The sequence below is a fragment of the Nothoprocta perdicaria genome, unplaced genomic scaffold (assembly GCF_003342845.1).
Source record: "Nothoprocta perdicaria isolate Ctin4 unplaced genomic scaffold, notPer1 scaffold_50, whole genome shotgun sequence".
Lineage (NCBI taxonomy): Eukaryota > Metazoa > Chordata > Aves > Tinamiformes > Tinamidae > Nothoprocta > Nothoprocta perdicaria.
This window is the reverse complement of record NW_020455755.1, coordinates 405,253-419,105: the sequence shown is the minus strand read 5'-3', so window position 1 is coordinate 419,105 and position 13,853 is coordinate 405,253. Positions and strand designations below refer to the sequence as shown.

Here is a 13,853-nt window from a genome sequence, read left to right as displayed (position 1 = left end):
GGGAGCCGCCGCCGCGGGGACGATGTCTCGGCCGGGCGCCGCGCTGCGCTCCCGCCGCGCCGGCATCCGCGCCGCCGTGCTGCTCATCGGCCTGCTGCACCGCTCCCGCCGGCAGCGCAAGGAGAAAAGGTAACCGCGCCGTCCTCTGCTTCCTCCTGCCTTCTTCTTCCTTTGCTTTTTTTTTTTAAAAAAACCTCCTTGGTGCCTTTCGCACCAGCGATGGCCGGAGCAGTGTCTGGGGCGAGCAGGGTCTAGCAGTGGTGGTGACTCCTGTTGCCCTGCTGCCCTTGGAGGGCTCTGCTGCTGGCGGGCAGGCAACGCTCTCTAAAGCCGAGCACGGGGCGAGGGGACGCGCTCAGAGCCCTGCCTCGCTGTGCGCCCCTGCCCTGGCTGCATCCTCGGAGCCGCCCCAGCCCTGTGGGCAGCCCGGGCACCCGGGCAGCGCTTCCCCCCCGGATTGCGGTGCTCAGAGCGGCCTGGATGCGGCCGACAGCTTTGTCTCTGCGCCGGGAACAGCTGACAAATGGTTTCAGCTTTCATTGACTAAGCTGCGGACTGTACTTCATGTTCAACTCCGCGTTTGGAGGAAATAGCCTGTTTGCAATATTGTGCTAGCTGGCATCTGTTGTGTGCAGCTCCTGATTTTTTTCCCCCTCCTGCTTATTGCTGTGAGTTTCCATTTGCTTCAGAGATTTGCACTGCTCTGATTTATTTGGTGCGTTCTCGGTCAGCGAGTTCCCTTTCCCCTGGGAGTGTGATGCTCTGGCAACTTTGTTGTTAAAAATAGTAAGAAATATGTACCCAAATGTTGGTGGTGTGCATACCTCCTATCCAGTGTGAAAGCAGTGTGATTACTGCAGCTTCAGGGGTTCTTATCGGTTATTTCTGCTTTTTCTTATTTAATTGGACTTTTATGAAAAAAAAAAGAAGAAAACAAATTAAGGGAAAGTTGGTGGTTTGAACCTTTCTTATGAAGCCTTCCCTGAACCCACTCTGTGCCATGGACTATTCGCCTCTGCCCACTTGGTGGAGAAAAACCAACCCTTCAGGGGAGCATCCGGAGCAAAGTCTTTGTGCTGCTTGGAATTGACTTAAAAAGCCCTATCGGCTCTCGCAGGACCAGGATTTGGGTTTGCTCTGGAGCAGCCTGAGGCCTCCCTGTGCCCCTGGCTTTGGTGCTTGAGGGGAGCGTGGCCTTCACCGTGGTGTCGCTTCTGCGCCCGTCGGGGACACCGGCTCAGCAGCAGTGGCAGGCTGAACTCAGAAGTGGCTGCCCAGGTCCCTGGGTTAGTCCTTGGGTTGTGCTTCTCCATGATCCATGCTGCTGGAAAGGAAGCGCACGGGGCCCTGGCTGCTCTGTCCGAGGGCTGAGGGGAGCACAAATTTCCTTCTCTGGAAAGGAGGGTGGAAAGCAAAGTTGGTAAATGAAACACAAAAAAAATGGCAGAAACAGATTTTTATCAAGTCTTGCTTTTTTAAGGAGACCAAAGGGGAAGTCCTCGGGGAATGGGGGAAAATCCAGGTTCCAGCTCACAACCGCCGTTCTGGGCAGGTGGCTGTGACCTACAGCTCCCGTGCGCTGCGCGGTGGCCATGCTGCTCCGTGCTCTGCTCGCAGTGCCTGCTCCGGCACCGTGGAGCCTTTGCGCTCAGATGTCACCTTGCTCCGTGCAGGGCTCTGCTTCCTCCTGGTGAGTGTGATGGAAGCGGGGCTGTGCATGGGCAGGCGCACGCTGGTGAGTACCGAGCTTCCTGCAAGAATCCCAGCGTCTGTCCTTGCCGGTGACTTTGCCTTCTCCACCTGACGGGGATGCGTCCAGGGAGCTGCTGTCTGCACTCACTCCGTGTTGCCCGCAGAGCTGGCGCCCTGCGAGTACGTGAGATGCTAGTGCTGGGTATGCACAGGGCTGAGCAAGGGGCTGTGAGGTGATGCCCATCGGGGAAGAGACATGACGGTGCCCCGGTCCCTGAGCTCGGCCTGAGTGAAGGACCCGCACATGACAGGGCCACGCTGCTGCGCGAGTGGTTTTATAACGCTTGGGAGATGATGCTATGGCAACCTGATACAAACCCTAGACTCACCGGAGCAGATTGAATTATTTGTGTGCGTCCCCATAACTTTAATCTACGCATTAAAGTCTGATACATTTTGTGCCTGCGAGGTGGCTGTGCAGCTCCATGTGATGGAGCTGCAAGCTGGAGGTTAAGGGAAGCAGTGCAGAGCCAGGGCTTTGCTCCGGGTGAGCTGTGCTCCAGCATCCCACCAGGGCAAATAGTGAAATCCATCAGAAGGGCTCTGTGCTCACCTCCCTGTGCTGCAAAGCGAGCGGCCGGGCTGCGCGGGGTAGTGGGAATGGCAGAGGTAGGGCCAGGCAGGTAGCACCGTCCCCAGCACTGCTGCAGCTGCACGCACTCCAGCAGGTGGGATCAAAGTCCGCCAGCAACGGGAGCTTCATTAGCCAAAGCAATTAGCTACAGCAGGGAGTAACCACGGGCCCCTGTGCGGCGCTGCTGCCGTCGCAGGTTTGCACGGCCGCATTGTGGCAGTGCCACTCAATGCGGAGCGCTTGGCACCTGGCACTGCTGCAACGCAGCAAGTGCCATCACCCCCAGTCACCCCACGCCTGGCACCCACACCCTGCACGCTGCCCTGGGCACCGCGTCGTTGCCGGACGCGGTGTTTCCACCCTGGCCACGTGGGTGCAACCCTCACCGTGGGGATCTGGCAGTGGGGCTGTCAGGCAGCCACCTGAGCCTTTGCTTCCCACATCCCCTTCCACCTTGGCGCGTGCCCTGCCTTTTAGCACTCCCTAAGACCTGTGCTCTGGCAGCAGCGCATGGCAGTCCCTAGAGTGGGAAGGTGACATGGGAAGGTGACACATCTCTGTTTTGTAGGAAGCAGGAGCTGCTGGGCAGCGCGGATGGCCCCGTGTCGGAGCGGGACCGGCCCCTTTCGCCGCCACTCACCGCCCCCGCCACCATGAAGGTAGGTGCACATGGTGGATGCCGGTGCTCCTGTCCGCTGCGGCACCGCTGCTCCCCTGCTGCAGGATCCGCAGGCAGCAGCACTTGCATTTGCCCTGTTTGCAGTTAGTTTACTGGGGTTTGCCCAGGCTTTGGGGAATTTACCTGCATCCCGCAGGTCAGCCCATGCTTACTACCTGCACCTGAGCTTGGGGACGCTGTGAGGCTGTGGCAGGTGCTGCCGCGATGCCTCCTGCCTACTGGCATTGCCAGCCCTGTGCCAAGTGCCTCATCCTCCCCAGGCGCCGCCCTCAGGAGCGGGCAGCGCCGGCCCCGCTTGTCTGCAGGCGCGCAGGGCTCAGCCGTCCTGGGCTGCTGCTGGTGCAGATGTGTGGCCGGGCCTGCTGCCACCCTGGCCGCGGTGCCCGATCCCTCAGCAGGGAGATGGGAGACAGGGCTGCTGTATTGAGCAAAGCACCGGGCGGGGGACGCAGCTGCTCCCTGCGCCAGCCCAGCCCGTCACATCCCGTGGTGGCAGTGGCACCTCTGCAGCCTCTGGCCAGGGCTCCTGGCTGCTCCCACAGGATCTGGGGCTTCAGAGCCCCTTGGGAAGGGCTCCAGCCTCCCCGGACAAAGGGGTACCAGCCTTGGGGCCTCGTTCTGCAGTCCCATTGCGGCTGGCGGAGGCAGCGGCCCCGTGATAGCCGGCAGTGCTGGGCTCCCTGCTGGAGCTGTGCAGGTGGGTGTTCGGCTGCCGCTTGGCACCGGGCGCAGGAGCCTCGCGGGGGCCCCAGGGCTGCTGTGGTGCCAGACAGGATCGCCGCTCTCCTGCCCATGTCCTGGGCCGCTTCCTGCACAACCTGTTTGGGCCGCAGCCTCCTGAGCCGCCTCGCGGCCGGGCCGCCCTTGGCCAAACATTAACCCGGGCCGCGGGGCGGGCAGCAGGACGTGATGCAGCGCAGCCATCCCGGCCACCGCGCAGGCGGGCACGGAGAGAGCCATGGATTTCTGTAGGGGTCTCCTGGTAAGTGTGCGCCGGCCCCTGCTGTTCTGCCCTCCTGCTGTTTCCCTCTTCCCTCATACTGGGAAGCACCAAAGTGGGCACCTGCTGCCCATGTTCCTCTTCTACACAGAGCTGCTCCTGGCACACAGAACCCGCTGCCTCCAGCTGCTCTTGGCACTCAGTGGGGTGAAGCTGGGATCCCGTGGGGATGTCCTGGGACAGGTGCCCACAGCAGTGGATCCTGCAGGACAGCGCGCGAGCTGCTGATTCTGTCTTTGCGTTTCTGAGCTGCTGGTGGAAGTGCTGGGTTGAGAACGTGGGGGTGACATTGCTCCCCCTGAGCATCACAGGGCTGTTGTTGTCTTCTCTGCTATTACTAAAACTCCTATTGCCCATAGATTTGGCTTTAGGGGCAACTAGATGAGCTTGGGAGTCCATAGGGACAACAGGGCTGCTCCACTGACTTTGTGTGCCCATCTCCTACTGGAGAGTGTGACGGGGGAGGCCTGGCCATGCGGTTTTGCTGGCTGGATTCCGGCTGAGGTCAGAATGGGACCTGAAGGCTGTTTGAACAGCCCAGCCAGGCCCGGCAGCGAGCTGCCCATCAGGACGGGCCTCTCCAGTGCCCAGCTCCGCTTCCCTGCGCGCAGAGAGCTGGGCACAGCTGGGCCAGGCACTGCTTGGAGGTGCCAGTGCTGGGCTTGTCCTGCGTGGCCGCTGCAGAGCAGGGAATGGGTGGGTCTTGCAGCTGCCCTTTGCTCCATCCCCTCCTTTGATCCTATCTTCTCTTTTTATTTGGGAATTTCGTGCTGTTTAGGGGCTGTTTAAAAGCTCCGTTGAGGGAGCCCTCTCTAGAGCAGGGCTCTATGCGGGGCTCAGCCCGCAGCGCCGCGGTGCTGCCTCGCGTGGCCAGGACGAGCCACGTGGCCGAGGCGTGGGCAGCCGCTGCCCAGGCCAGATGCACCCAGCGCAGCGGCCGTGGCGCCGGCAGTGCCGGCAGTGCCGGCTGCGCCCTGCGCCGGGTGACTCAGCGTCCCCGCACGCAGCTGCCGAGCGGGACCGGCAGGCACTGAAACAGCCCCGGAGCAGGAGGGATCCAAGGGCTCATGCTGGCTCGGCACCAAGGCTGATGTGATTACAAATAATAATAATAATAATAAAAAAGCAGTTAAGGAGCCATTAGGGAAGTGGCTCCGGCAGAGCTCCGAGTGGCGGGCGCAGTGTGCGATGATCAAGCTGTGCTGGGGCTGCCGCGGGGCCGGGCAGCTCGGAGCCCAACCGCAGCCGCCAACGAGCGCTTCCTCTCTCTTCTCTTCCAGTCTGCAGAATTCTTCGAAATGCTGGAAAAAATGCAGGTGAGCGCTAACACATTGCTGCAGTCTGTGCGCTCACAAGGGCCTTTCCAGAGCAGGCGGAGATGCTCCGGGTGTGAGTGCCAGGAGGAACTCGCACTCGTGCAGCACATGCTGCGCTTCCCCGAGAACACCAGAGCAAAGTGCTTCCCACCAAGAAGGGTCCTGGGAGATACTTTCCAATTCAGATTTATGATACGTCACACAGACATGCCCCAGACTAGGCTGCAGCGCAGCTCTTCCAGGCTTTCTCCTTGGACTTATTCCAGGCTGCTCGGAGGTGTTTTCCAGCAGAAGTGCTGCCTCTCACCCTGCGCCTCCCACATGCCCTGGGGCGCTCTGATGCTGCTGCTGCTGGTGGAGGGGCTTGGGGGGCAGCCCGGGACCCTCTGCATCCCTCACTTCTGGGGGGTTCCCTATGCCCTCATGTTGCTGGGGCTTTGTCTCTGCTCTTGAGAACATCTAAATCAGTCAATCTACTGGTTTGCTTCAAACAGGCACCAAAACTGGAAGAACAGAGAGCTGGAAACCAAAAGCATAAGGTCAGTTGAGATCTGCTTCTCGGGCAGATCTTCTCTGTGCCCCCTCCCTCTCTCTTGTAATCCCCAGGAGTCAGGGCTTGAATGTGTCTAGTCAAAGGCAGTCACTAAAAGGCCTAAAAAAAGGATTTGGGTGTTATCTAGAAACCAGACTGATTAAATGCAAAGATAAGATAGTGGTGAATGTAAATCCCTAATCCGGCTTTGTGTCAGACCCAGTATTTCCATGGCAAGCCATGTAAAATCATTGTTTTTTGTATGTCAGGATGAGAATTTTAAAATGAGCTCCACAAGTTCCTTGGGTGGTGCAGGATGAGGTGATTTGACCCTGCATTTAAGAAAAGCAGCAAATGGGTTAGAGCAGGAGGGTCATGGGCAAAAGGCAGTGGGGAGGCGCTTCCCCCCGGTAGTGGGAGCAGGGGGTCACCTGGCTCTTCTCCCTCTTTCTGCAGGAGGACTACATCCCGTACCCCAGCATCGAGGAGGTGGGTGCAGAAGCGGTGCTGGCAAGGAGCAGTGTGGCGCTCCTGCTGCCCGGGCGAGCTGCGTGGAGCACGTCGCAGCTGCACCGTGCCGGGTCTGCGGCCGGGCGCGCGCTCCGCGGACACTGGTGCTTCCAGCCGGCTCAGGGCACCTCGCGTTGCAGGTCATTGAGAAGGGGGGCCCATACCCCCTCGTCATCCTGCCCCAGTTTGGCGGGTACTGGATCGAAGACCCCGAAAACCTGGGCACCCCCACGTCATCTGACAGCAGCGTCTGCGAGGAGGAGGAGGAGGGTGTGAGTCCCAGTGCCAGCGGCTACAGGCTGGAGTGCAAGGGGGAGGCCCGGGCCTATCGCAGGCACTTCTTGGGCAAGGTGGGTCCTGGGCCTGATCCACGGGCGCCCTGAACCGCATCCCCAGGCCGGGAGTGGCACCAGCAAATCCCAGCGCGGCAAGCAAGGCTGCTGTGCACCCGCGTCCCGCGTGGTTTCGCCATTGGCAAGCTCCTTGTTGCGCTGTTAACACGACTCCTCTATTTTTAGGATCATTTAAATTTTTATTGCACAGCCAGCAGTCTGGGAAATCTGATCCTTTCTATTAAGTGTGAAGAGGCAGATGGCACTGAGTATTTAAGGATTATACTCAGGTATGGTGAAAAATAGCTGGGAGTTGAACAGAAGCGCTGCTCTTGGCAAGCGCTGGGCTGGCCGGCGGGGACGGCAGCTCGCGGTGCCTCCTGCACGGAGCGGGTGGGGAGCCCTGATATCCGCTGGTGCGCCGTACTGGGCTGCTCTGCATTGTGGGTGCCTGATAACGACTCCGACAGGCGCGCAGGCGCCCCGAGGGCAGGGTGCTACGGCCCTGTCCCTCGCTGTGCCCCGCGGCGCGAGGGGAGCCGCGACTCTGCCCGGCGCCCCGATCCGCGGGTTGGCGTGCGCGGTGGCCAGGAAGCGCGACTGGTCCATGGAACACGTTTCTGTTCCTCCGTGCCAGGTCCAAGGTGAAGACGCTGCACGAGCGCATCCCCCTGGCCGGGTTCAGCAAGCTTCCCAGCATCCCACAGATCGCCAAGGTGAGACGCTGCTCTCTCCCCACTCTGTCCTGCCCCTGGCCCTGCGCTGCAGCATCTTCCTCGCCCGGCCCGGCCGTGGCCCGTGGAAATCGGGGCATCCCAGGCTTGTTGCAGCCAGCGCCTTCACGAGGACTGACCCTTGTGAGCAGCATCCCAACCACCCTGGTGCTGGTCTGGCTGCCCCATTGCGGTCAAGGATGGTCTGGGGGCGGCTGTGGGGGTCCAGACCCGTGGCCTTGTGCCCACCGTGGCTCCTTTCACCCAGGCTTTCTGTGACGACGCCTCGGGGCTGAAGTTCAACCCGGTGCTGTACCCCAAGGTGAGTCAACGCGTCGGGCCAGGCTTGCGCTGCCCTCCCAGCCCCACGGTGTCCGTCTGTCCTGTCCCTCGCAGCCACGATGCTGCAGTGCAGCTGCACCTGTTTGCACCCAAAAATCCATGCCTTTTCACTGAGAATGTGGGAAAGGTGATTAGCATTCTCTGGGTTTCCTTGTGTTTCTGCCCATGAGTGCATCCTCCCAAGGCTGGTTATACTAGTGTGACTCTCCTGCTGTCTCTGGTCCTTGGGTGCTTTGGGACCGTGGCCCCAAAGATGTTTGGCTTATGGGGGTTTCCACGTGGTGACCTGCAAATGAAACCACTCACACTTTGCCCTTCCAGGCATCCCAGATGATCGTGTCCTATGATGAGCATGAGGTCAACAACACCTTCAAGTTTGGTGTCATCTATCAGAAGTTCCGGCAGGTGAGGGTCACGTGCATCCTTGAGCCAGAGCCTCCTTGCAGATCGGGCGAGAGCCTGGATGTGGAAACCTGCACCTGGCACTAGTTTTCCCCCGTGCAACGCATTGTGGTACTGGGCATCCTCTTCCTTGGATGTTTCCCTGTCTCATTAAAAATGATGACACTGAAAAATCAGTATGTAAATGAGCCCAGAGGCTGCTGCGGGAGACATGGATGCGCAAATGCATTTTAGCAACCGCGATATTTTAATCAGCTGTATGTTTAGAGAGTCAAACACTTCGATTGGTCTTATAAGACTGCGGGCTATGAGGACATGTGTTTGCTGGAAAGGCTTTCATTAGCTCGGGAGCTTCAGAGGAGAAGCGGAGAGACAGATGAATCTGATAATTTCTGAGGGTTTGTTCTGACAGGCGTTCACATTATCTTCACACGTTGTGTTTTATATCCAATTGAGTAACTAATGCAAGACCACAGTCAGGTCTCTGTTCTGAACTGTACCTCAGAGAGGAAGATTAAGACTGAATTTTTCCAAGGAAGTATTAACCTGTGTTTGGATGCCAGCCATGGCTTGCCCGGGTACCTTTCTCCTGGCTGGACGCTGCTCCCGGAAGCCCAGCGCTGGGTGGCTGGGTCGGTCTTGCCAAGAGGGTTGTGCAGCCCTCACCTGGGGCAGGTTTGGGGCCCGTTCCGAACATTTCCATGCTCAGCACTGAGGCTGTTCAGGAACCAGCTCTTCTGCTTGGGGTCTGTTATCCCTGTGTAGGGATGAGTCTGGTACATATGCAGCACCAGGCAAACCAAGAGGTGTGTTTCCTACGAACATTATGTAAACATGTTGTTCTTTGTGTAGCAATCCTGTTGGAAAATCGTTTCTAGCACTTCTTTCTTTCATGCTTTATGGCTGTCCTCTCTGCAGACCCTGGAGGAAGAGCTGTTTGGAAACAACAATGAGAGTCCTGCCTTCAAGAACTTCCTGAGTTTGCTTGGGGACACCATCACCCTGCAGGACTTCAAGGGGTAGGTGCAGCGACAAGTACGATGTTGCAGACACCCATCGTGCAGTAGGTAGCAGCTCCACTGCATGAACACAGCGGCCGGTGGCGCTGCTGAGCGCAGGGTCAGCCTGAGCGGATGCAGCTGGAAACAGCTGGAGCCTGGTTCCTGGCACGTCAGGAACTGTGGAGCTGTTGGGTTTCGGAGTCTGCCCCTACTGCAGCCCGGGCACCAGCACGGGCAGTGCTGGCCGCTCTGTGCCCCCAGCCCTCAGGGCAGCTCTGCGCCCACCTCTATCACCCCAGTGCTGCTTTCCCCCATGTTCTCCCTGCTGGTTCCCTGCTAGGGCAGAGCGGTGCTCGCTGGCTGCTCACTCACACAACCCCTTCCCCCCACTGCGGCAGCTTCCGCGGGGGGCTGGACGTCAGCCACGGGCAGACTGGTGCCGAGTCGGTGTTCACCACTTTCCGGGACAGGGAGATCATGTTCCACGTCTCCACAAAACTGCCCTTCACCGAGGGTGACACGCAGCAGGTAGGTGGCCATGGGAAGTGGGGCTCCTGGGGGGATGTTGGAGCCTCCTTCCCAAATCCAACATCTCCGCTCCCCGCCCAGTTGCAGAGGAAGCGGCACATAGGCAACGACATCGTGGCGCTCATCTTCCAAGAGGAGAACACGCCGTTCGTGCCGGACATGATTGCCTCCAACTTCCTGCACGCCTACGTCGTGGTGCAGCTGGAGAACCCCCAGGCTGAGAGCCCCTCCTACAGGGTAGGGGTGCTGGGGACGCGGGGCGCTGGAGCCACCTCCCCGCTCGGGCAGACCCAGGCACCCTGGGGATTTGCAACTGCCCATGATGGGCTCGAGGCTCTGCTGCAAGGGGCGTGCATGGCAGCGAGACGGGGCAGGGACTGTGCAGAGCCGCTGTGTGGGTCTGCAGCCCCTCTGCACCTGGGTGCCACCGGGTGGACGTGAGCAGTGAGCAGCTCGGTGCCAGGAGCTCTGCATCCTGCCCTCCTGCACAGACCCTTCCCTCGGCCCCACAGGTGTCGGTGACGGCGCGAGAGGATGTGCCCTCGTTCGGGCCCCCGCTGCCCAGCCCGCCTGTGTTCCACAAGGTGAGACCCGATGGGCCACGCGCTCCCGCTCACACGCAGGGCAAAGGGGTGCCAGGAGACTTTGCTATATGTCCTGGGAAGGAAGAGGGACAGCCTGGAATATCCAGCTTTGCTTAAAGAACTGAACACTGCTGCCCTGTGCAGAGCTGGCAGCATCAGCATTCCGTTTCCAGCCTTGCACTGGATACCCAGGCCCCGCAGGAGCAGGAGCGAGGCGCTTCCCGCATCCCATGCTCGTGGTGTTGGAGCCGCTGGCCTGCCCCTCTGCAGTGGGAGAGGCGGAGGCACCACGATCTACCTGCTGAACGGGGCTGGGGTTTGCCAGGCAGAAGCCAGCACAGCGGCTGCTTCCCGCGTCCAAGGGGTGGCTGGGTGCTCCAGTTGGACTCAGGATCTGTAGGTTTGTGCTTCAGAGCACTGGAGTGGCCGCTGGGTCTCGAGCTTGCTGTGCTCCCCCACAGAGCCCCGAGTTCAGGGAGTTCCTGCTCACCAAGCTCATCAACGCCGAGAACGCCTGCTGCAAGTCGGACAAGTTCGCCAAGCTGGAGGTAAAGGAGTCACATCCCTCCCCGTCCCGCCACCGCGCCAGGGCCGCGCGGGCAGCACGGAGCTCCGTGCCGCAGGCTGCCCGCCTGCCCGCGTGCACCAGGAACCTTGTGGCACAGGACCGGACCCGCGCGGCACTGCTGGACAACCTGCATGACGAGCTGCATGGGCACACGCAGGCCATGCTGGGCCTGGGGCCCGAGGAGGACAAGCTGGAGAATGGCGGCCACGGCGGCTTCCTGGAGTCCTTCAAGGTGGGCAGCGAGAGCAGCGGCCGCTCCTGGGGCCGCGGGAGGTGCTGGTGGGAGGCGCCGCGGAGCAGTCGGGGTTTGGCTGCCGTGCCCACGCGGCGGGTGCCACTCTCGCCTGAGCCGCCGGGCACGCGGGCGCTGTCCCCGGCTCGGCGGCCCCGTGCTGAGGCGGTGCTGCGCTGTGCCCGCCGCGCAGCGCGCCATCCGCGTGCGCAGCCACTCCATGGAGACCATGGTGGGCAGCCAGAGGCGGCACCACAGCGGCGGTATCCCTGGCAGCCTCAGCGGCGGCATCACCCACAACAGCACCGAGGTCACCAAGGCCACGTTCTCTGTGAGTGTCCCCGTGTGCGGGAGTGGCCGTGTGGGGTCTGGCCCGGCTCCCGCTGACCCCACTGCTCTGCTCTGCTCTCTCGCCAGCCCCCAGTGCCCGTGGCCACCACCAAGAACCCGTCCCGCAGCCCCATCAAGCGGCGCTCGGGGCTCTTCCCGCGCCTGCACACGGGGTCTGAGAGCCAGCCGGAGGGCAGGACGCGGTGGTAAATCTGCAGTGCCCCGGTGGGAGGGCCTGGTGTGGCCAGTGGGGGTCCCATAGCCACCAGGTCCCTCCTACGCTTTGTCGGCACTGCCACCTTGGCCCTTTTCCCCAAGCCAAGTGCAGGAGGGGTGTGCAAAGAGCCCTGTGACTTGGTGCTGGGATGAGAGGGGCGCTTGGTTGTGCACGTGGAGGCTCTGCTACAAGCTCTGTGACCAGTCACCTCTTTGCAGTGACAGCACCTCTGGAGCACAGCGGACGCCAGACGCGGTGCACACGGCGCAGGACGCGAAGGCCGAGCCCTGCTCCAACCCCAGCTCCCCTGAGATCTGCCCCAGCAGGGAGAGGTGAGCTGGGTGGCTGCGGCTCGTGGGCCTGGGCATGGCCCTGCATGGCAAGGACAGACCGTGGAGCTCCACGCGTGGCCCCTTTGCTGCCCAGTGCATGGGGAGCATGCTCCTCGGCCACGAGCAGCATCGGGCAGAACTGCCTGGGCCCCGCGGGGCTGCACGGTCTTGCGTTTCATGCCATGATCCCTCTTGTGTCCTGGGTGTCGCTGCTCGCCCTGCCACATGCCCACGGGGTGCCCAAGGTCCCAGCGCTGCCCTGCACTGATGCTCCTCCCTGTGCACCCCTAGGCCCTTCGCCAAGCTGAGGGAGAACGGGCGCTCCAACATCTCGCGCTCCTCCTCCAGCACGAGCAGCTTCAGCAGTGCCGCAGGCGAGAGCGAGACGCTGGAGGAGTACGACAGCGTGGTAGGCGAGGGCAGCGGCGCGGGGGCCGCGGGGCTGTGCGCCTGACCCGCATGTCCAAGCCGTGTCTGCCCCACAGGGAAGCCAGCCCTCCACTGCATCGCCCTTCAAGCAGGACGTCTTCGTCTACAGCGCGGCGCCCGGCGGCGAGAGCCCCGGCGGGGCTGCTGCCACCCCTGTCATCATGAGCCGCAGCCCCACAGGTGGGTCCCAACCAATGCTCCTGCTCCTCTTCTTCCTCCTCATGCCCATCCCCAGCTTCCTCTACATCCTCCCTGTCTTCCTCCCTATCCTCCTCGCCATCCTATCCTCTCTGGCCCTCTGAGCTGGTCCTCGAGCACTATTAATTCCCACAAATGTAGCGCCCATTTGCTCAAAACAAGTGCAAGGGCAGAGCAGGCAGTCCTGGGCCTGGAATCACAGCTGCAGGGTTTATAGGCCTGGGCCACTGAGCCCAGCACTGCTCCGCGCTGCCCGTCCTGCCTCTCCCCACTGCCGACCACAGCGGCTTGGTCTCCCTGTGCACCGCGGAGCCCGCTCCAAGGAGCCATGATTCGATTGCAGAGGCACATTGCAGACTCCAGCAGCCGGGCAGCTGCAAATTCACCACTAATGAGCAAGTAATTGAGAATGATCTAGGAGAAAAAATGAGCTGAAAAAGAGTCTGCTTGGCTTTCCCTGTGCAGCACTCCCAGCCCTCCGCCTTATTGGATTAGCGATATCTGAAGTAGTAAAGCAGTCCCTGTAAGGTTTGAAGTGTTTATTTGGTGTTTCCCCTGCCAAGAACATTGAAATCCACTCATACAGTGCACTGCTCAGTCATTTGTTGTAGCCTTTTCAGTGACATTTCTATTAGAGAGATTGCATATTATAATTAAGCCTCCATTTATTCTATCAAAGACATTTAATGTACAGATTTTGCCAAGCATTTAGCCAAAGCAGACGAAACACTGACAACATTCCCGGCAGTCTATCAGACCGCCGGCTGTTCTAGCAGCAGTCGACCGCGTAGCTTAAACAAGTGCTCTGCCTCCCTGGGCTTGTTCTTCTTTTGCCCCTCTCGTCCTCCAGCAGATATGAAAAACAGGAACTCTCCGAGGTCCAACCTGAAGTTTCGCTTCGACAAGCTCAGCCACTGCAGCTCCAGCACGGTGCGTCCGCGCGCAGGGCTGGGCCGTGGGGATGGGGAGGAGCGCGAGGCCCCGCGGCCGCTCGCTCCTTCCTTCACCTCACCCGCTCCCTGCTTCTTTTCCAGAGCCACTAGCAGCAGGCAGAGCCGGGAGCTTTCCCAAGGTGAGCGTTCACACGCAGCCGAGCGATCCATCCCTGCCGAGGTCGGACACTTTTAAAGATGCTTGACGCAGATAGCAGTGCAGCGGTTATTAGACGTGATCAAAAACACATCTTAAAAGCCCCTAAAAGTTATTGGGGAGGGGAGGGGGGTCAGTGTTGAACAGGGGGGTCCCAAGGCTTCTGGTCCCTGACACTGCTGCTCTCTCCTTT

At 60.6% G+C, this 13,853-nt stretch overlaps 1 protein-coding gene across 2 annotated transcripts in view; it reads left to right on the top strand.

Moving 5' to 3' along the window:
- Nucleotides 1-13,632, top strand: part of RAP1GAP2 (RAP1 GTPase activating protein 2) — a 24,930-nt gene extending 11,298 nt beyond the window's left edge. Inside the window, exons 4-25 of one of the 2 annotated variants that reach the window (XM_026047982.1) lie at nt 2,895-2,985; nt 5,286-5,321; nt 5,816-5,860; nt 6,310-6,342; nt 6,504-6,713; nt 6,882-6,985; nt 7,333-7,411; nt 7,677-7,730; nt 8,072-8,155; nt 9,071-9,171; nt 9,552-9,681; nt 9,763-9,918; nt 10,194-10,265; nt 10,727-10,813; nt 10,931-11,065; nt 11,259-11,396; nt 11,483-11,601; nt 11,831-11,944; nt 12,236-12,353; nt 12,430-12,553; nt 13,422-13,501; nt 13,606-13,632. In XM_026047982.1, coding sequence (XP_025903767.1) covers nt 2,895-2,985; nt 5,286-5,321; nt 5,816-5,860; nt 6,310-6,342; nt 6,504-6,713; nt 6,882-6,985; nt 7,333-7,411; nt 7,677-7,730; nt 8,072-8,155; nt 9,071-9,171; nt 9,552-9,681; nt 9,763-9,918; nt 10,194-10,265; nt 10,727-10,813; nt 10,931-11,065; nt 11,259-11,396; nt 11,483-11,601; nt 11,831-11,944; nt 12,236-12,353; nt 12,430-12,553; nt 13,422-13,501; nt 13,606-13,614 — 2,119 coding nt within the window. In that variant the 3' untranslated portion in view covers nt 13,615-13,632. The remainder of the gene's footprint in view (nt 1-2,894; nt 2,986-5,285; nt 5,322-5,815; nt 5,861-6,309; nt 6,343-6,503; nt 6,714-6,881; nt 6,986-7,332; nt 7,412-7,676; nt 7,731-8,071; nt 8,156-9,070; nt 9,172-9,551; nt 9,682-9,762; nt 9,919-10,193; nt 10,266-10,726; nt 10,814-10,930; nt 11,066-11,258; nt 11,397-11,482; nt 11,602-11,830; nt 11,945-12,235; nt 12,354-12,429; nt 12,554-13,421; nt 13,502-13,605) is intronic. The other variant, XM_026047983.1, reaches the window with a different exon arrangement.
- The last annotated feature ends 221 nt before the right edge of the window (nt 13,633-13,853 follow it).